Source organism: Globicephala melas, chromosome 1 (assembly GCF_963455315.2).
Source record: "Globicephala melas chromosome 1, mGloMel1.2, whole genome shotgun sequence".
NCBI lineage: Eukaryota > Metazoa > Chordata > Mammalia > Artiodactyla > Delphinidae > Globicephala > Globicephala melas.
Genome location: NC_083314.1, coordinates 152,860,486 through 152,881,292, shown reverse-complemented (window position 1 = coordinate 152,881,292; position 20,807 = coordinate 152,860,486). Strand labels below are relative to the sequence as shown.

The window sequence follows — 20,807 nt, the reverse complement described above, 5'->3', positions numbered from 1 at the left end:
GTCCGGGGGAGGATCTAGGGGCGTGTCTCGGGGGGCGGGGACGGTAATGTGGGCGGGGTGACGCGCTTCTCCACGCTCAACAGCTGCGCTGCATCTTTAGCGACACTCCTCACTGGGACCATGTCCACTGTGGTAGCTCAGTCGCTGCATGTTTTTGGTCTTCGATCCCACGTGTCCAACAATGTGTTCTTCTTCGATGAACAGATCATTATATTTCCTTCAGGAAATCACTGTGTGAAGTACAATGTGGATCAGAAGTGGCAAAAATTCATTCCAGGTAAAACCCTTTCCAATCTGACACATAACCGTGTATGCCAATCTGACACATAACCGTGTATGCCAAATATAACCCCATAATACCGACACGACGATTGAAAGGAAACTTTTTTGGCCAACTTGAATATATATATAGTTCTATAAGTGTAGAAGAAATACATGTCTACTTGCCTTATTTAATGTATAGATTAATGAATCACACATACATAGTTAAAATCACATGTAAAATCATGTTAATTTAAAAGTCCTTTTTTTCACTGTGATTTAATGAAAAAAATTCTTTTAAAGAGTTTCATGCATCTTCAATATCATTGTCTTTGTCGTCACCAGGGCCACTTTTTGAGTTTTCTAACAGTTTTCCAGAGTACACCACTTTCATGACAGCACCTTTTGAACCCATGTATGGTGAAGACACTGGAGATTTCAGCCCAAGTCACACATAACCGTCTGTATACTGTAACATTTGGTTTCGTTCGCATTGGTGCTGCTAATAATATACATGATTTCCACAGCTTAACCACCTACTCTCTTTTTCCACTCTTTTTTGCACTCAACATGTTTTATTGTGACTTGCATACAAAAGACTGTGCACTACATATATGTAATATTTAAAGAACTATAATAAAATGAAGATCTGTGAACCCACCAACAGGAGAGTAAATAGAACATTACCAGTTCCAGTGTTTCTCCCTGACTTCATTCTTCTCACACATGCAGACTCTCACTCCATCCTGGACTTTGTAATTATTCTCTTATTTCTCTACGTAATTTTACCACATCTCTATCTGTGTGGCCTTATGTAAGGTATCCTTTTTGTTTGTGCTCTTCACCAACTTTATATAAATGTAACCATAGTGTATGTATTCTGTGACTTGCTTCTTTTTTTCAACGACATACTTTTGACATTCATGCATCTTGATACATACTGAGTTCATTTTATTACTCATAGGACTCTAATTCTCAAGTATATTTATCCATTCTAGTGTTGATGGACATTTGGGAATGAACTTTTTTTGCTATTTCAAATGATGCCACTATAAACATTCTTGCACATGTGTACTCATCCACTTGTGCAGAGATTCTCCAGGGCACACACCAGGACTAAAATTACTGGGTAATGTGGCAGTACCAATTCACACTGCCATTCCTCCACAACCTCACCCCCCTTTGCTATCTTTCTAGTTTCTACTTCCTAATTTTTGCTCATCTGATGCTTGAGAAAGGGTATCTTATTGTGGTTTTAATGTGCATTTATCTAGTACAAATGAGGACGAATAACTTTTCACAGTTAAGGGGCTACTCATTCTGTGAAATGTCTTAAGTCTTTTATCCATATTCTGTGTTTTTTGGGGGTAATTTTCTTACTGATTTATAGGCACACTTTATAGTTTATGCTAATCCTTTGTCATATATATATATATATATATCACAAATAATTTCTCCCAGTTTGAGGCTTGTGTTTTCTTCCTCCTTATGGTATGATGGGCAGAAATTCTTAGTTTTAATGAAGTCAAACGTGTCAACCTTTCCTTTTTGTGTCTTGTTAAGGAGTCATCCCTTACCCCAAGCTTATTCCCCTGTATTGTCTCTTTGGTGCCCTACACATTTGCCTCTCACCTGTTAGGCTCTGGGTTAGGAGGGTGCTGAGTGTGTTAGGGGAATAGCAAGGAGGCCAGTGTGGCTGGAGTGGAGTAAATGGAGGAGGAGTGAGAGGTGAGGCAGAGTAATGGGAGCAACGTCACATGGGCTTTGAGGTCAAGGGCTTCTACTCTGAGTGAAGTGAGAAGCCAGCGGGGGTGGGGGGGGGGTGTGGGGGCGGGCGGGGAGGGAGGATTCTGAGCAGAGTGACATGATCTGACTTATGTTTCAACAGGTTCCTTCTGGCTACTGTACAGAGAATAGATTTAAGGAGGGGCAAGGGAGGAAGCAGGAGACCAGCTGAGAGACTATTGCTATTAATATAATCCAGCTGAGAGAACATGGTGGCTCGCAGCAGGTGGCAGGCAATAGGGTGGTGAAAAGAGATCAAAGCCTGCCTGTATTTTGAAGGTGAAGGTGACAGGTTTCCTCATAGACCTGATGTAGGTGGAAGAGAAAAGGAAAAAGCAAGCGTTTTGGCCTGAGCAACCAGAAGGATGGAGTTGCTGCTAACTGAAGCAGGAAAGACTTCAGAATGAGCAGGCTTTGTGGAGCGTATCAGGAGGTTAGTTTTTGACGTGGGAAGACTGAGATGCCTGCTAAATATGCAGATGGGATCCTAAGCAAGAACTTTGATGTCAGGTTTGGGTTCGAGAGAGAGAGGTCCAGGCTGGTGATAGAAATTTGAGGGTCATCAGCATGGAGGTGAAATATTAGGTCCTTAGAATGGATTGGATCCCCCAGGGAGTGAATATGTTTATGAAAGAGAAGGTGAAAGATTGGGCTCTGGGGCCCTCCTACATATAGTACCAGGGAAATGAGGAACAACCTGCAAAAGAGTCTTTGGAGGAGTAGCCAGAAAGATAAGAGGAAATCCATGCAAGAGGTGAACGTATTTCAAGGAGGAATCAGTCACTGACTGGGTTAAAACAATGAGAAAGCATTTACAGACTCTGCAGTCAGCGTATATTGGTGGCAGGCGCTGGTGATTGAAAGAATGAATAAGCAAGAAAGCCAGACCAGGAGCTCTCAGTATTGTAGTGGGGACAGGTATGTATTCAAATGAGCGGGACTATGTAAATGAGCAGCACACCTGCTAGGCCAGGTACAGCCCTGGTACAAAAGTGCAGAGGAGGGAGTGAACTGTTGCCCTTTCTGTCCTCCAGGCAATCTCATCTATGTGCACACTTTAAACTCCACACCGTGACTTTTTAAAAAATTTTTTTCTAAAGGCCAAAAGTAAATATTTCTTTTATTGTTTTATACAGTGTTTGTTTGTATACCAACTTTTTGTTAACTGTTCCTTCTTGTTTCTCCACTTTCCTTTCTTTTTTTCTTTTTTTAAATTTTTACTGGGGTATAATTGATTTACAATGTTGTGTTAGTTTCAGGTGTACAGCAAAGTGAATCTGTTATACAAATACATATATCCACTCTTGTTTAGATTCTTTTCCCATATAGGCCAATACAGAGTACTGAGTGCAGTTCCCTGTGCTATACAGTAGGTCCTTATTAGTTATCTATTTTATATATAGTGGTGTGTATATATCAATCCCAGTCTTCCAAATGATCCCTCCCTCTGCCTTACCCCTCAGTAACCATAAGTTTATTTTCGATATCTGTAACTCTATTTCAGTTTTATAGATAAGTTCATTTGTAGCCTTTTTTTTAGATTCCACGTATAAGCGATATCATATGGTATTTATCTTTCTCTATCTGACTTATTTCATTCAGTATGAGAATCTATAGGTCCATCCATGTTGCAGCAAATGGCATTATTTTGTTCTTTTTTATGGATGAGTAATATTCCATTGTATATATGCACCACATCTTCTTTATCCATTCCTCTATCTATGGACATTTAGGTTACTTCCATGTCTTGGCTATTGTGATAGTGCTACAGTGAACATTGAGGTGCATATATCTTTTCCAGTTATGGTTGTCTCCAGTTATATGCCCAGGGTGGGATTGCTGGATCATATGGTAACTCTATTTTCAGTTTTTTAAGGAACCTCCATACTGTTCTCCATACTGGCTGTAACAGTTTGCATTCCCACCAACAGTGTAGGAGGGTTCCTTCTCTCCACACCCTCTCCAGCGTTTATTGTTTGCAGATTATTTTTTAACATCTTTATTGGGGTATAATTGCTTTACAATGATGTGTTAGTTTCTGCTGTATAACAAAGTGAATCAGCTATATGTATACATACATCCCCATATCTCCTGCCTCTTGCGTCTCCCACCCACCCTCCCTATCCCACCCCTCTAGGTGGTCACAAAGCACCGAGCTGATCTCCCTGTGCTATGCGGCTACTTCCCACTAGCTATCTATTTTACATTTGGTAGTGTATATATGTTCATGCCACTCTCTCACTTCGTCCCAGCTTACCCTTCCACCTCCCTGTGTCCTCAAGTCCATTATCTACATCTGCGTCTTTATTCTTGTCCTGCCCTTCTTCAGTTCTTCAGAGCCATTTTTTCTTTTTCTAGATTCCATATATATGTGTTAGCATACGGTATTTGTTTTTCTCTTTCTGACTTACTTCACTCTGTATGACAGACTCTAGGTCCATCCACCTCACTACCAATAACTCAATTTTGTTTCTTTTATGGCTGAGTAATATTCCATTGTATATATGCACCACATCTTCTTTATCCATTCATCTGTTGATGGACACTTAGTTTGCTTCCATCTCCTGGCTATTGTAAATAGAGCTGCAATGAACATTTTGGTACATGACTCTTTTTGAATTATGGTTTTCTCAGGGTATATGCCCAGCAGTGGGATTGCTGGGTCATATGGTAGTTCTATTTTTAGTTTTTTAAGGAACCTCCATACTGTTCTCCATAGTGGCTGTATCAATTTACATTTCCACCAACAGTGCAAGAAGGTTCCTTTTTCTCTACACCCTCTCCAGCATTTATTGTTTGCAGATTTTTTGATGATGGCCATTCTGACTGGTGTGAGGTGATACCTCACTGTAGTTTTGATTTGCATTTCTCTAATAATTAGTGATGTTGAGCAGCTTTTCATGTGCCTCTTGGCCATCTGTATGTCTTTGAAGAAATGTCTATTTAGATCTTCCGCCCATTTTTTGATTGGGTTGTTTGTTTTTTTGATGTTGAGCTGCTGTTTATATATTTTGGAGATTAATCCCTTGTTGGCTGTTTCATTTGCAAATATTTTCTCCCATTCTGAGGGTTTTCTTTTCTTTTTGTTTATGGTTTCCTTTGCTGTGCAAAAGCTTTTAAGTTTAATTAGGTCCCATTTGTTTATTTTTGTTTTTATTTTCATTACTCTAGGAGGTGGATTGAAAAAGATTTTGTTGCAATTTATGTCAGAAGTGTTCTCCCTATGTTTTCCTCTAAAAGTTTTTTAGTATCCAGCCTTACATTTAGGTCTTTAATCCATTTTGAGTTTATATTTGTGTATAGTGTTAGGTGTGTTCTGATTTCATTCCTTTACATGTAACTCTCCAGTTTTCCCAGCACCAATTATTGAAGAGCCTGTCTTTTCTCCATTGTATATTCTTGCCTCCTTTGCCATAGATTAGGTGACCATAAGTGCATGGGTTTATCTCTGGACTTTCTATCCTGTTCCATTGATCTATATTTCTGTTTTTGTGCCAGTACCATACTGTTTTGATGACTGTAGCTTTGTAATATAGTCTGAAGTCAGGGAGCCTGATTCCTCCAGCTCTGTTTTTCTTCCTCAAGATTGCTTTGACTATTTGTGGTCTTTTGTGTTTCCATACAAATTGTAAACATTTTCGGTTCTAATTCTGTGAAAAATGCCATTGGTAATTTGATAGGGATTGCACTGAATCTGTAGATTCCTTTGGGTAGTATAGTCATTTTCACAATATTGATTCTTCCAATCCAAGAACATAATATGTCTCTCCATCTGTTTGTGTCATCTTTTATTTCTTTCATCAATATCTTATAGCCCCATGACTTTTATCTCAAATCTATATTTCAGTCCAAACATCTCCCCCAGCTTTCATCATATCCAGCTGCCTGCTAGACCTCTTTACCTGAAAGTTCTGCAGTATGTACCTCACACACAATATATCCAGAATGGAATTTATCATTTCCTTTTTCTCCCTCTTTCCTTAAGAGCCTACTTTGCCAACTATCCAAACACATGATAAGGATATGATTACAAAAATAAGCTAGTCCTAGTATAAATATCCCAGAACCCAGTAATACACACATAAATGAACACAATGGATAAATGAATTTAATACAACATAAAGGTGGCATTAGTAATTAGTGCTGGGATAACCAGTTAGGTATTGATGTTTGGGAAAGGGGAATCATCATGAACCTGAGAAGGATTAAAGACTTCAGTGCAAATAAATAAGAAATCATAAAAAACTGAAAGCAAATGAGCATGATTAAATCAGAAATATTCGCATGGACTATTTTCAGTGAAAAACAGTGGATGTGACCTTCACCATGGCCCCTAGCTCCCTTAGCCTGTGTTCCATCCCAGTTGTCACCACCACTCCCATCACCAAACCAGAAACCTAAATGTCATTCATTGCTCCTCTCTCTCCATCAGCCCCTCACCCCACCTTCACTGAGTCCTCCTGGTTTTACCCCTTAGCATTTCTCTAACCTCCTGTTCCCATCGCCCCTATTGCCTTCCTGTTGCTCATTGCTGCCATGTGTCCCGGTTTTTGAAATAACCTGCTGAAGTTTCCTTCCCTCCAGGATTGTCTTCCATACAGTTGCCAGAGGGATCTTTCTACAACACACATCAGACCTTCCTAAAATTTCCCAGGGCCTTCCCATTGGTCTCCCTGGTAAAGTCCAAACTCTCATGCAAGGCTCTCAGTGACCCAAACCCGGGGTTCTTCTCAGAGGTGCAGGTATTCTCTGCAGCCCTTCCAGAGAAGCCCGCGGGCTGGTCCAACTTGCTGCGGCTTGTGTGACGCAGCAGCATGGAGTCCATCGTGTCACTTTCTAGCACAGCTTCCCCTGCCTCTCTCACCCGCCCCGCCTGGGGCTTGTATCAGGCCGAATTACTGTGAGGCACAGCCTGGGGCCCATGATGCTTTTAGGGACCCAAGAAAATATTTTAATTTTAATTTATTTTAAAATCAGGAAAAAATGAATATAATACTAGTGAATCTAGCATGGATTATATTCTTCTTTAAACCAGTGAGTCATAAAGTATAATTTTTACCATATTTTAATGGAGGAAGGGGCCCATGAAAGCAGAAGTGCCTAGGGCCCATGAAAATTATAATGCAGACCTGATTACATTACCCAAATAAAGCATTTGCAGTTTAATCTTTACTCGACCACCAGATATCGCCTCTTTATTCCTGAAAAATGGATAGAATGCATCCCTCCTGGTTTCGAAGGAAGCACGGGCTTTACCATAAAGCCCATTCAGCAGACCTCTGCATCTCTCAGCCAGAATGTCACATAGATCACTTAACTGCAAGGGAGGCTGAGGAATCTAGTGGTTAGCGTCCCAGCCTGGAAAGTGGAGGAAGAGTATTGAGTGCTGAATGCTCAAGGCATAAAGGCCTCTGATCTGACCCCACTGCATGCTCCAGACCCATCTTTGGTCACCCCTGGCTCACAGGGCACGCTCAGCCATCTCCCACCATGTGCAGTTCCCCCTCCATCTATACCCTTTCTCACATCCACACTTTTGCCCTTCCTGACGGGCCCCACCCCCACCCCCCCGCCACACTTCATCTTCCTTCAGGAATCCTTCCCTGACTTCTCCTCCCACCACGGCCTCAGTGAGGTGCCCATCCTAGTTATTTTCATAATAGCCCAGACACAGTTGCCCCGAGGGACACAGGGATTGACAATGACCTGTTTCCGTACTTTTCTCCTATTGCCTCGGCAGTGCCCACCACAGTGCCTGGTTCATGCTGAATCTTGGTGAATGCATGATCTCCCCTCACCAGCTCCTCTCCTTTGTTTGCAGGCTCAGACAAGAGTCAGGGCATGTTGGCCTTGTCCATCAGTCCCAATCGGCGATACCTCGCTATCTCCGAGACTGTGCAAGAAAAACCCGTCATCACCATTTATGAACTGTCAACCGTTCCTTGCCGAAAGCGCAAAGTCCTTAATAATTTTGACTTCCCAGTTCAGAAGTTTATTTGCATGGCTTTTTCTCCAGACTCCAAATACCTCTTGACCCAGACCTCACCTCCAGAGTCAAACCTTGTCTATTGGCTGTGGGAAAAACAGAAAGTAATGGCCATCGTTAGAACTGATACTCAGAACAATGCTGTCTACCAGGTACCACCCAGCACGAGAAGTATGGTGCAAATTATTAAAAAGTAGTACAAGCTGTCCCTCATTGAATGCTTTCTGTGTGTCAGGGTTAATGCTAATTTCTTAAAATGCATTTTAAAATTTGCCTCACAACACCATATAAGGTATGCATAATTATTGTCTCTGTTTTAAAGATGAAGGAACTGGGGCTCCAAGAACTTAGCAGGGCCAGGACTCCCTGACTCCAGGGGCTGTGTTCTTCACTTTGGCCCAGAACTGTTTTCTGGTCCCAGGTCAAGCCCAGAGGCAGGTTGATCAAACTTGCTGTCTCTCCCTGATCCTGGCCTCTTCCGGGCAGCATTGCGGGGCAGTGGGAAGACTTCAGGAAGGTGGTGTGAAGTGGTAGGTCTTTAGGAAGCTGTCCATGAAATCGCACTTACGTGGGGAGCAGACATTTCTATCGTGGTTTGAGGGCAAAATGAAGAGGATGTGTTGGGGGGCTGGTTGGGGCCCAAGGAGGCTTTTCTTGGAGCAGTCAACCTGGTCTAGGATCTAGTGCTCAGTTTTCCAAGTCCAGGCACTCAGTTCTGTTCACGTTCAGAGATATTGGCTAGTCAGCATCTTGGGCACAGACTCCGTTATTCTCACAAGAGTCTGGCTTGTGAACCAGCATGTCACAACCAGAACACACAGCATTTATCCAGTGTATTTCCTCCCTGGTAACAGAGTCCTTGGGAGATGAAATTAGTAGTCAGAAGGTTGTTTGCTGATCACGGAATCAGAGCAAAGGCAGGTAGAGCCCGAAGATGATTTCACCCAGGTCACAGTAAGGCATGATATGGCATCCTATTCAGAGCAGGGAGCACCTCCTCTCAAACAGATCCAGGAAACATTCATTGGATGCCCGCGCTGAACCCGGCACTGGGGATACAGAGATGAAAAAACCACAGCCCCACCAGGTGCTCACCATCCAGTGGAGGCGACAGGTTGACTGCCCATGACTGCGCATTGGGATGAGGGTAGAGATAAAGGAAGTTTAGTCCCTGACATGTGGTTCCTTCGCCCTGAACAGGGCACATAAACCTGCCAAACCCTCATTTTATGCTTCCAGCTGAGCCTTCATTCCATTTTGTTGGCACAGAGTTTGGTGATTGTCAAGACCTGCTCATCTTGCTTTTTGGCCTTTGTCAGATGACTTTTGAAGGTTTCCTAGGTTAAAGACTCATGGGCTGTACAAATATAATGGATATAGATCTGTCCTCTTGTCAAATATGGTCTTAAAATTATATGATTTAGTGATATTTAAAAGATCCTATGAGCTACCTGGGATAACTCGTAATTAGTAAAATGGGAAATAACGCAATCAAGTTTAGTTTTATATATCTTTTTCTTAATTCCTTCCCATTTTACAGGTGAGCTTCAATCCCCAGGATAGCACTCAGATTTGTGTCACTGGAAATGGGATGTTTAAGCTGCTCCGTTTTGCTGAGGGAACCTTGAAGCAAACTAATTTTCAGAGGGGAGAACCCCAAAACTATCTCGCCCACACTTGGGTGTCTGACGACAAGATTGTTGCTGGCACTGATACAGGCAGGCTCTTCCTCTTTGAGTCTGGAGATCAACGCTGGGAGACAAGTATCATGGTCAGGGAGCCCACCAGCGAGACGAAGAACCTGGGGGTGATCCAGGAATCCGAGAGGTAACGGCGCCCTCTGGGCAGGAGCTCTTGGAAAAATACACTCATCATGGTAATAGCATTACACCAAAAACAGCATTCTTTAAAAATCACTCCTATCCCCTCTACCTTAAAAATCAATGATTTTCATTTTCCCTCTGCCTTTCTAGTGTTCTTCCATATTCAAGCACAAATTTGAAAGTTATGACCGTAACCTAGATACAATCCTTTTTATTTTTATACCTAACCACATTTTATAAACATTTTAGTATGACTAGTCTTCAAAACAACAGATTTTCAAAAATATGTTTTCTAATGGCTGCCTAACTTACTGAATCAATTAAATAAATGTCCACCAAGCCCTTGCAGTGTGCAAGGCATCTTGCTAGGTGCTGGGGACACAGGTCCATGGGACCTTACAATTCAGTGGGAGGCACCAGACCAACAAGGAAGTGCAAGGAAATGTTGTCGGTCAGTCTGACAAAGCATATGGGCTAAAGTCGGGGGTCAGGATAGAGCTGTCTATTTCACCTCTACTGCAACCAATAACAGTCGTATCTCACCCATATTGGAAAGTACCATTGTGTGTTCTAGACACTGCCTTAAGCACTTTATATATATCCTCATTTGAGTCTTACCCTAAAAAGTATATATTATTATCATGCCCGTTTTATAGATGAGGAAACTGAGGCTCAAAGAGGTTAAGTGCCTCACCCAGTATCACAGCACTGTTAAATGACAGGTCAGGATTCAAACCCAGACCTGTCTGACCCCAGAGCCTGAGCCCTCAACCACAATGGCACACTGTAGATGCCTCTTCCTCAGTGACTTTGGTTTCACCCATTTTCACCACCCTCCATGCCAATGACGTCTCCTTTTTTATCGTGATTATGTTGAGAACTTCCTAATAAGACCATATGCCCTCCAGTTTTCTGGGTTCACCATCCTTCAGTGGGTCCAGGGCTCCAAGAATAAAGCTCAGACTCCTGAGCCTGGCCCACATGTCCCTGCGGCTCGGACCCTTCTTTACATCTGCAGCATCAGCTCTTACCTCTGTCTACCGCACATGCCTCGTGTACTCTCCTGCTTCTGGGCTTGGTCTGCCCCCCACCCCGACCCCACTCCCCCGGACATAGACACATGCCTGACACAGTCCTCTTTGTCATCTCAGCTGGGAGCTCTCAGCCTCTGCTCATCTCAGATAGGTGGTCCTCCTCTGTAACTGTCCTCAGAAAACCCTTGTTAGCAGCTGACTGGTTGCTCCCATCCTACTCAGCTGCCCTTAACAGTCCTTATCACATACCCGCTAGACCATCAGCTTCTCAGGGCAGGAACTGTGTCAACTTATTTACCATTGTTCCACAGAGCTGTTAACACAGCATAACTGCAGTAAATGTTATATGAATGAATGAATGAATGAGTGAGTGAATGAAAGAGAAACAATGGAAGGAAGGGAGGAAGGAGAAGGGAGGCAGGGAGGAAATGGAAACCTGGATTCAAATCTCAGCTCTTGGGACTTCCCTGGTGGTCTAGTGGTTAGGACTCCACGCTTCAACTGCAGGGGGCACAGGTTCGATCCCTGGTCAGGGAACTAAGATCCCACATGCCTTGCAACAAGGCCAAAACAAAAAACAAACAAAAAAAACCCAAGTCTCAGCTCTTCCCCTTACTAATTTTGTGATCTTGGAAACAACCCCTCTGAGCCACTTTTTTCCAAACAACAAAATGAATATGATAATAACAATGGAAACAGTGACCACACAGGTTTGCGAGACTTCCACATAAATGCACAACCTTCCATCTTCCATGGAGCTCGGGTAGCATTCCCAGCCAGAGGGGAGCATTTGGGCCGTGGGAAAGGGGCTCACGCTGGTTTCTCCCACACCCAAGGACAGCCCTTCTTTCTCATCCCTAGCAGGATTCATCTCCTTGGAATCGTCTCTGTTATCTTTACATGCTGTCTTCTTTTCCAGCCTGATCGAATTTCCAACAATCACCTCCCCAGTCCCTTCCTACAAGCAGGTCGTGATGGCCAGCAGCCACCACCAGCTGTCCCCGCCCCAGGTGTCTGCCATCGCAGCCTATTCCAAGGGATTTGCCTGCTCTGCTGGGCCAGGGAGAGTTCTACTGTTTGAGAAGATGGAAGAGAAGGAGTTTTACCGTGAGAGCAGGGAAATCCGGGTAAGGAGGGGAGGAAGAAGAAATACTGGGGTCCAATTGGCATTTGTTCTCTGACAGCAGAGCACTGACAGGGCGTCTGGTGCGGGGAGAGGGGCTGAGGGCTGAGCCATTTGTCCTGAGGGGAGTTTTAGGATGGGTTGGGCAGAAATGGGGTATAGAATTAGGGAGATCCGGATCTGACTCCTGGGAGAGGGCTTTGGCAAATTCTATTTTCTCTTTGAAGTTCAGTGTTCCCATAATGTATATTGATATTTAATGTCAAGAAAACTACCTGGTACACAGCAAGCATTCAGTAAATATTTGGGGAATAAGTGATACAAACTGTTGTGGAGAGAGAGCTTATCTGGTTGCGGAAGAACCAGGAAGGCTTCAAGGTGTTTGAGGATAATCTTTGAGGAAGGGTCATAGAGGATGGATAACATTTGACAGGAAGAAACAGATCAGGAATTCCAGGTGAAAGGAACAAAATTAAGCAAAGTCACCACTGACAGGGAGCAGGTGGTGTGTTTGTGAGACATCTGTTTCCCCGTGGAGGAGCCTGAAGTCACTTGAAGGGGAAGAGAGGAGCTAAGGCTGGTGAAAGATGGCAAAGCCAGCCTGAGGAGTGTGTATGTACATCGGCAGGCATCCTGTTTTCAGTGAAGAAGCATTATGCTTCAGAAAAGTAATCTGCCTGTGATGCATGGTGCGGGCCATTTGGGGGCATTGGATATGAAGTGGTTAAAGACACAATGAATGAGTTAGACTTGACTCTGAGGTTTTCTGACTGAGTGACTTCACGTGAGTTGCTGAATCTAGCAAACCTGTGTCTCTTTGTTAAGGAACTAGCCTATCCCTTGTGGTTATCGAAAGGATTAAACGACATCTCTGTAATCACTGATGCAGTGCCTGTGCTTAATAAATGATACAAGTTATTATTGCCACTGTTAGGAATCAGTTCTGAGGCTTTTTTGTTACTGAAGCGAAAAGGCAGCGAGGTCTAGGATCACAGCAGTGGGAGGCAGACAGAGCCTTTGTGAAGGTTAAGTCTGTAGGATGTTCCCTGAGCAGATGTGGGAGGCCAGAGATAAGGAGCTCTCAGGGAAGATGCCCAGGCTCTGTGCTGGGTGCTGGGAAAGGATGCCACGGCATGAGAACTGGAGGTGAGAGCAAGATGGGTGGGGACTCGGGGGGACCACTGTGAGTTTACTTTGCCTATAAAGCAGGTCATTCTTTTGTGTGTTTATTCATTTAACAAATATTTATTGAGTGTTTACTATGTGCCAGGCTCTATGCTCGGGGCTGGGATACAGATGAGAAGTAACCACACTAAGACTTGCCCTTAGAGCTCAGTCAACAAGTAAACAAACAAATATGAACAGATTGTTGGATGAGATCCATTCTGTGAAGAAAATAAAGCCAGGAAAGGACAGGGTGCGAGAGGGGCTTCTGTTCTAGAGAGAGGGGCTTCTGTTCTAGAGAGAGTGACCTGGGCAGGCCTCGCTGAGGAATGTTGACATTTGACCAGAGACAAGGATAAAATGAAGCAGTTGGATATGTGGTTTAGACCTTGGGAGTGAGATCGATGTATCCACCACACACACACACACACACACACACACACACACACACACACACACACCCATAGCACTTGGCTTGTATCTGGCACATAGTCAATACTATTTTACGTATTTATTATTGTAATTACTTTACTACTATCGTTTTCACTGAACCCTTATATTAGATAAAATCACTGAGAGAGAAAATATAGAGCCAAAAAGAGAACTGAGGACAAAACCTAGCATTTCCTAATTTCAAGACTGAGACAGGATGAGAATCCAGCAGGGCACTGAGAAGGTGTCGTCCTTCACTCATTCAGTCAACAAACGTCCGTCGTGCAGCTATCATGGGGCAGGCTCTGTGGTGTGGCCTGCGGTGGGTGAATCAGACATGGGCGCTTCCCTCGTGGACCTCGCTGTCTGGGGGAGGACCGTGAGGCCACACCGCGCAGTCAGGCACCTGCTATGTGTCAGGCACTGCTCCAAGCACCAGGAGACAGACGTGGGGACAGACACGGTCCTCGGTCTGCGGGCTCCCGTTCTACTTTATACAGTGTGATGCATGTAACAGCAGAGGGAGCCCCGGGTGCTGTGAGCACATTGAGGGAACATCAGGGCCCACTCAGCCCGGGGTGGTCAGGGAGGGCTTCCCAGAGCCCTTGCTGTTCTGGTGAGGCAGTGAGAGTAGACTTCATGAGGACGGGTTAGGGGGTACATAGGAAGACAGGACTCCAGGCAGGGGCAGGGCAGCACAGGAGGCCAGGGCCTTCTAGGGAGGAAGGTGCCAAGGTCACTGCTGCAGGCTCTAGAAAAGCCTAGAAGATGAGGGCCGAGCAGGGACATCAGGCTTTGGTGATGTTTATGAGAACAGTTTCAGTAAATGATGCGGTGGAAGCCACATTATAAGGAATTAAGAACTGAGTGGGTGGTAGGGAAGTGGAGATGGTACGTGCAGACCAGCCTTTCAATAAGTTTGGTTGTTAGTGGAAGGAGAGAAATAGCAGGGAAAAGGAAATCTAGTTTCATCCACTAGGAACTCCCGGCCCTCTGAGACCGCTGCAGGAGCTGTGTGACCCCTTCTCTTCTCTCTGCCCTGTCACCCACTCCACGTGGTAGAAGGGCTGCCACCTTCCCCTCTACTGCCCTGGAGCACACACTGTGTACCTGATGCAGGTGGGCGCCCACACTGGGCTCCCAACAGCTGGGCGAGAGTCGGGGTTAGACTAACGCTGGTTGTGAGGGGGGATCTCAAACTGAGAGGTACAGATGTATCCGTTTCACCTGTGCTGCTGCCTTATTATTCAGCCACTAATCACTTAAAGGTGAGTAGGAAACCCACAGAAATGGAGGCCCCTCAAGCCGTCCCTTCTCCACATCTGAGGAGGATCCAGGAAGCATGGTCAGGAGTCTATAAGCTACAGTATCTGAGAGAATCTGAAAGCCCGAGGACACCCTGACAATGTGAGGGCATTGCTGACCGCTGTTCTGTGTCTTGGGCAGATTCCTGTGGACCCACAAAGCAATGACCCGAGTCAGTCAGACAAACAGGACGTGCTCTGCCTGTGCTTCAGCCCCTCTGAGGAAACGCTGATCGCCAGCACCAGCAAGAACCAGCTCTACAGCATCACCATGTCCCTGATGGAGATCAGCAAGGTGAGTCTCCCAGCAGTGCTTCCTTCCAGCCCGGGGACTGGTCACCATGTGGGAAAATTTTAATCCAATTCCTAAGTGCAGGCTCACTCACCACTTCATAACAGAGCAAAAGAAACTCAAATTTCAAGTTGTCCGTGTAAGGAGCGCTCCGATACCCTGGGCGGCGGGCAGAGGGGTGCCCGGGAATGTGATTGCTGCCGCCTCTTTGGAGAACACCCTGGAGACATCTGTCAGATTTAAATTGTACCTGTCTTTAACCCAGCAAGCAAGTGTACTTCAGGTATTTAATGTACGGCTATACCTGCTTCTGTGCACAGAGATGTATATATGTAAAGGTTTATCATTGCTTTTTGTTTTTAAATAACAAAGGAAGCCAGTATGAATACACTGCAGACATTGCAACAAAAAAGCAGTATTAAAGATAAAAAGAATCACTTTGTACTTATAAAAGTTTCACTTCATCAAGCAGACATTAGTTTTAAATTTGTATGCACCTAATAGCATGGACTCAAAATATATTCAGCAAACTTTGGCAGAACAACAAGGAAAATAAACCACTTACAATCGTAGGAGATTTTAATATATCTTTCTCAGTAATGGTGGTTTTCTAAATAACAGCTGTATTGAGTTATAATTCGTTATACAGTTCACCTATGTAAAGTGTACAATACAGTGGTTTTTAGTATATTCACAGAGTTGTGCAGCCATTACCTCCATCAATTTTAGAACACTTTCATCACTTAAAAAAAAATATGCCCTTTAGATATTATGCTCCCACCATCCCATCTGCCTCCCTCCCAGCTGTAGCCAACCACTACTGTCTTGTGTCTGTATAGATTTGCCTTTTCTGAACATTGCATACCAATATGTGGACTCTTGGGACTGGCTTCTTTCACTTAGCACAATGTTTTTAAGTTTCATCCATGTGGTAGCATGTATCAGTACTCCACTCCTTTTTTATTTTTGTCTGCGTCGGGTCGTTGAGGCATGCAGTATCTTTCGTTGTGGTGCTTGGTATGCAGGATCTTTTGTTGCGGCGCTCGGGCTTTTCTCTAGTTGTGGCATTTGGGTTTTCCCTTTCTAATTGTGTCGTGCAGGCTCCAGGGCGCGTGGGCACTGCAGTCTGCGGCACGTGGGCTCTCTCCTTGAGGTGCATGAGCTCAGTAGTTGCAACGCATGGGCTTAGTTGCTTCACAGCATGTGGAATCTTAGGTCCCCGATCAGGGATTGTACCTGCCTCCCCTGTATTGGAAGGCAGATTCTTTACCACTGGACCACCAGGGAAGTCCCTTGTACTCCATTCCTTTTCATGTCCAAATAATATTCCATTGCATGGCTGTACCACTTTTGTTGGTCTAGTCATCAGTTGATGAACATTTGGGCTGTTTCTAACTTTTAGATATTATAAATACTGCTGCTATAAACATCTGTGTACAAGTTTTTCTGTAGACATATGTTTTTATCCTTCTGGGTGTATACCTAGGAGTGGAATTCCTGGGTCACGTAGTAACTCAATATTTAAACATTTAAGGAACTGCCAGATAGTTTTCCAAGGTGCTGCACCATTTATATTCCTATCAGCTGTGTACGAGTGTTCTCATTTCTCTCTGTTTTTACCAACATTTGTTCTTATCTGATTTTCAAATTACGCTCACTCCCTTCTGCAAGAGCACCGGAATCACCACTGACTGCTGAACAATCATCAACAGGAAGACACTGGAACACACCAAAAAAGATACCCCACATCCAAAGACAAAGGAGAAGCTGCAATGAGATGGTAGGAGGGGTGCAATCACAATAAAATCAAATCCCATAACTGCTGGGTGGGTGACTCACAAACTAGAGAACACTTATACCACAGAACTCCACCCACTGGAGTGAAGGTTCTGAGCCACACGTCAGGCTTCCCAACCTGAGGGTCTGGCAGCTGGAGGAGGAATTCCTAGAGAATCAGAGTTCGAAGCCTAGCAGGATTTGATTGCAGGATTTCAACAGGACTGGGGGAAACAGAGACTCCACTCTTGGAGGGCACACACAAAGGAGTGTGTGCATCGGAACCCACGGGAAGGAGCCGTGACCCCACAGGAGACTGAATCAGACCTACCTGCTAGTGTTGGAGGGTCTCCTGCAGAGGCAGGGGGTGGCTGTGGCTCACCAAGGGGACAAGGACACTGGCAGCAGAAGTTCTGGGAAGTACTCCTTGTTGTGAGCCCTCCCAGAGTCTGCCATCAGCCCCACCAAAGAGCCTGGGTAGGCTCCAGTGTTGGGTCGCCTCAGGCCAAACAACCAACAGGGAGGGAACCCAGCCCCACCCAACAGCAGACAAGTGGATTAAAGTTTTACTGTGCTCTACCCACCAGAGCAACAGCCAGCTCTACCCACCACCAGTCCCTTCCATGAGGAAACTTGCACAATCCTCTTAGATAGCCTCACCCACCAGAAGGCAGACAGCAGAAACAAGAAGAGCTACAATCCTGCAGCCTGTGGAACAAAAACCACATTCACAGAAAGATAGACAAAATGAAAAGGCAGAGAGCTATGTACCAGATGAAGGAACAAGATAAAACCCCAGAAAAACAACTAAATGAAGTGGAGATAGTCAACTTTTCGGAAAAAGAATTCAGAATAATGATAGTGAAGACGATCCAGGACCTCAGAAAAAGAATGGAGGCAAAGATCGAGAAGATGCAAGAAATGTTTAACAAAGACCTAGAAGAATTAAAGAACAAACAAACAGAGATGAACAATACAATAACTGAAATGAAAACTACACTAGAAGGAATCAATAGCAGACTAACTGAGGCAGAAGAATGGATAAGTGACCTAGAAGACAGAATGGTGGAATTCACTGCTGTGGTACAGACTAAAGAAAAAAGAATGAAAAGAAATGAAGACAGCCTAAGAGACCTCTGGGACATTAAAGGCAACAACATTCACATTATTAGAGGTTCCAGAAAGAGAAGAGAGAGAGAAAGGACCCGAGAAAATATTTGAAGAGATTATAGTTAAAAAATTCCCTAACATGGGAAAGGAAATAGCCATCCAAGTCCAGGAAGTGCAGAGAGCCCCATACAGGATAAACCCAAGGAGAAACACACCAAGACACATAGTAATCAAACTGGCAAAAAGTAAAGAGAGAAAAATTGTTGAAAGCAGCAAGGGAAAAATGACAAATAACATAAAAGGGAACTCCCATAAGGTTAACAGCTGATTTCTCAGCAGAAACTCTACAAGCCAGAAGGTAGTGGCATGACATATTTAAACTGATGAAAGGGAAGAACCTACAACCAAGACTACTCTACCCGGCAAGGATCTCATTCAGATTCTATGGAGAAATCAAAAGCTTTACAGACAAGCAAAAGCTAAGAGAATTCAGCACCACCAAACCAGTTCTACAACAAATGCTAAAGGAACTTCTCTAAGTGGGAAACACAAGAGAAGAAAAGGACCTACAAAAACAAACCCAAAACAATTAAGAAAATGGTCATAGGAACATACATATCGATAATTACCTTAAACGTGTATGGATTAAATGCTCCAACCAAAAGAGACAGGCTCGCTGAATGGATATAAAAACAAGACCCATCTATATGCTGTCTACAAGAGATGCACTTCAGACCTAGGGACACATACAGACTGAAAGTGAGGGGATGGAAAAAGATATTCCATGCAAATGGAAATCAAAAGAAAGCTGGAGTAGCAATACTCATATAAGACAAAATAGACTTTCAAATAAAGAATGTTACAAGAGACAAGGAAGGACACTACATAATGATCAAGGGATCAATCCAAGAAGAAGATATAACAATTATAAATATATATGCACCCAACATAGGAGCACCTCAATACATAAGGCAACTGCTAACAGCTATAAAAGAAGAAATCAACAGTAATACAATAATAGTGGGGGACTTTTAACACCTCACTTACCCCAATGGATAGATCATCCAAACAGAAAATTAATAAGGGAATCTCAAGCTTTAAATGACACAACAGACCAGAGAGATTTAATTGATATTTATAGGACATTCCTTCCAAAAACAGCAGATTATACTTTCTTCTCAAGTGCGAATGGAACATTCTCCAGGGTAGATCATATCTTGGGACACAAATCAAGCCTCAGTAAATTTAAGAAAATTGAAATCATATCAAACATCTTTTCTGACCACAATGCTATGAGATTAGAAATCAATTACAGGGGAAAAAAACATAAAAAACACAAACACATGGAGGCTAAACAGTACGTTAGTAAATAACCAAGAGATCACTGAAGAAATCAGAGGAAATCAAAAAATACCTAGAGACAAATGACAATGAAAACACGACGATCCAAAACCTATGGGATGCAGCAAAAGCAGTTCTAAGAGGGAGGTTTATAGCAATACAATCCTACCTCAGGATACAACAAACATCTCAAATAAACAATCTAACCTTACACCTAAAGGAGCTAGAGAAAGAAGAACAAACAAAACCCGAAATTAGTAGAAGGAAAGAAATCATAAAGATCAGAGCAGAAATAAATGAAATAGAAACAAAGAAAACAATAGCAAAGATCAATAAAACTAAAAGTTGGTTTTTGAGAAGATAAACAAAATTGAAAAACCATTAGCCAGACTCATCCAAAAAAGAGGAAGAGGACTCAAATCAATAAAATTCGAAATGAAAAAGGAGAAGTTACAACAGACACTGCAGAAATACAAAGCATCCTAAGAAACTACTACAAGCAACTCTATGCCAATAAAATGGACAACCTGGAAGACATGGACAAATTCTTAGAAAGGTATAACCTTCTGAGACTGAACCAGGAAGAAATAGAAAATGTGAACAGACCAATCACAAGTAATGAAATTGAAACTGTGATTAAAAATCTTCCAACAAACAAAAGTTCAGGACCAGATGACTTCACAGGTGAATTCTATCAAACATTTAGAGAAGAGCTAACACCCATCCTTCTCAAACTCTTCCAAAATATAGCAGAGGGAGGAACACTCCCAAACTCATTCTATGAGGCCACAATCAGGCTGATAACAAAACCAGACAAAGATACTACAAAAAAAGAAAATTACAGACCAATATCACTGATAAACATAGATGCAAAAATCCTCAACAAAATACTAGCAGACAGAATCCAACAACACATTAAAAGGATCATACACCATGATCAAGTGGGGTTTATCCCAGGGATGCAAGGATTCTTCAATATATGCAAATCAATCAATGTGATACACCATATTAACAAATTGAAGAATAAAAACCATATGATCATCTCAATAGATGCAGAAAAAGCTTTAGACAAAATTCAACACCCAGTTATGATAAAAACTCTCAAGAAAGTGGGCATAGAGGGAACCTACCTCAACATAATACTGGCCACATATGACAAACCCACAGCAAACATCATTCTCAGTGGTGAAAAACTGAAAGCATTTCCTCTAAGATCAGGAACAAGACAAGGATGTCCACTCTCACTGTTATTATTCAACATAGTTTTGGAAGTCCTAGCCACGGCAATCAGAGAAGAAAAGAAATAAAAAGAATCCAAATTGGAAAAGAAGAAGTAATACTGTCACTGTTTGCAGGTGACATGATACTATATGTAG

General features: G+C 43.2%; 1 protein-coding gene across 1 annotated transcript in view; it reads left to right on the top strand.

The window, feature by feature from the left end:
* Positions 1–120: 120 nt before the first annotated feature.
* The window catches only part of CFAP57 (cilia and flagella associated protein 57), a 76,377-nt gene continuing 55,690 nt past the window's right edge, over positions 121–20,807 (top strand). The window contains exons 1-5 of the mRNA XM_030866856.2: positions 121–277; positions 7,868–8,184; positions 9,573–9,859; positions 11,809–12,016; positions 15,055–15,207. Of these exons, the coding sequence (XP_030722716.1) occupies positions 121–277; positions 7,868–8,184; positions 9,573–9,859; positions 11,809–12,016; positions 15,055–15,207 (1,122 nt within the window). The remainder of the gene's footprint in view (positions 278–7,867; positions 8,185–9,572; positions 9,860–11,808; positions 12,017–15,054; positions 15,208–20,807) is intronic.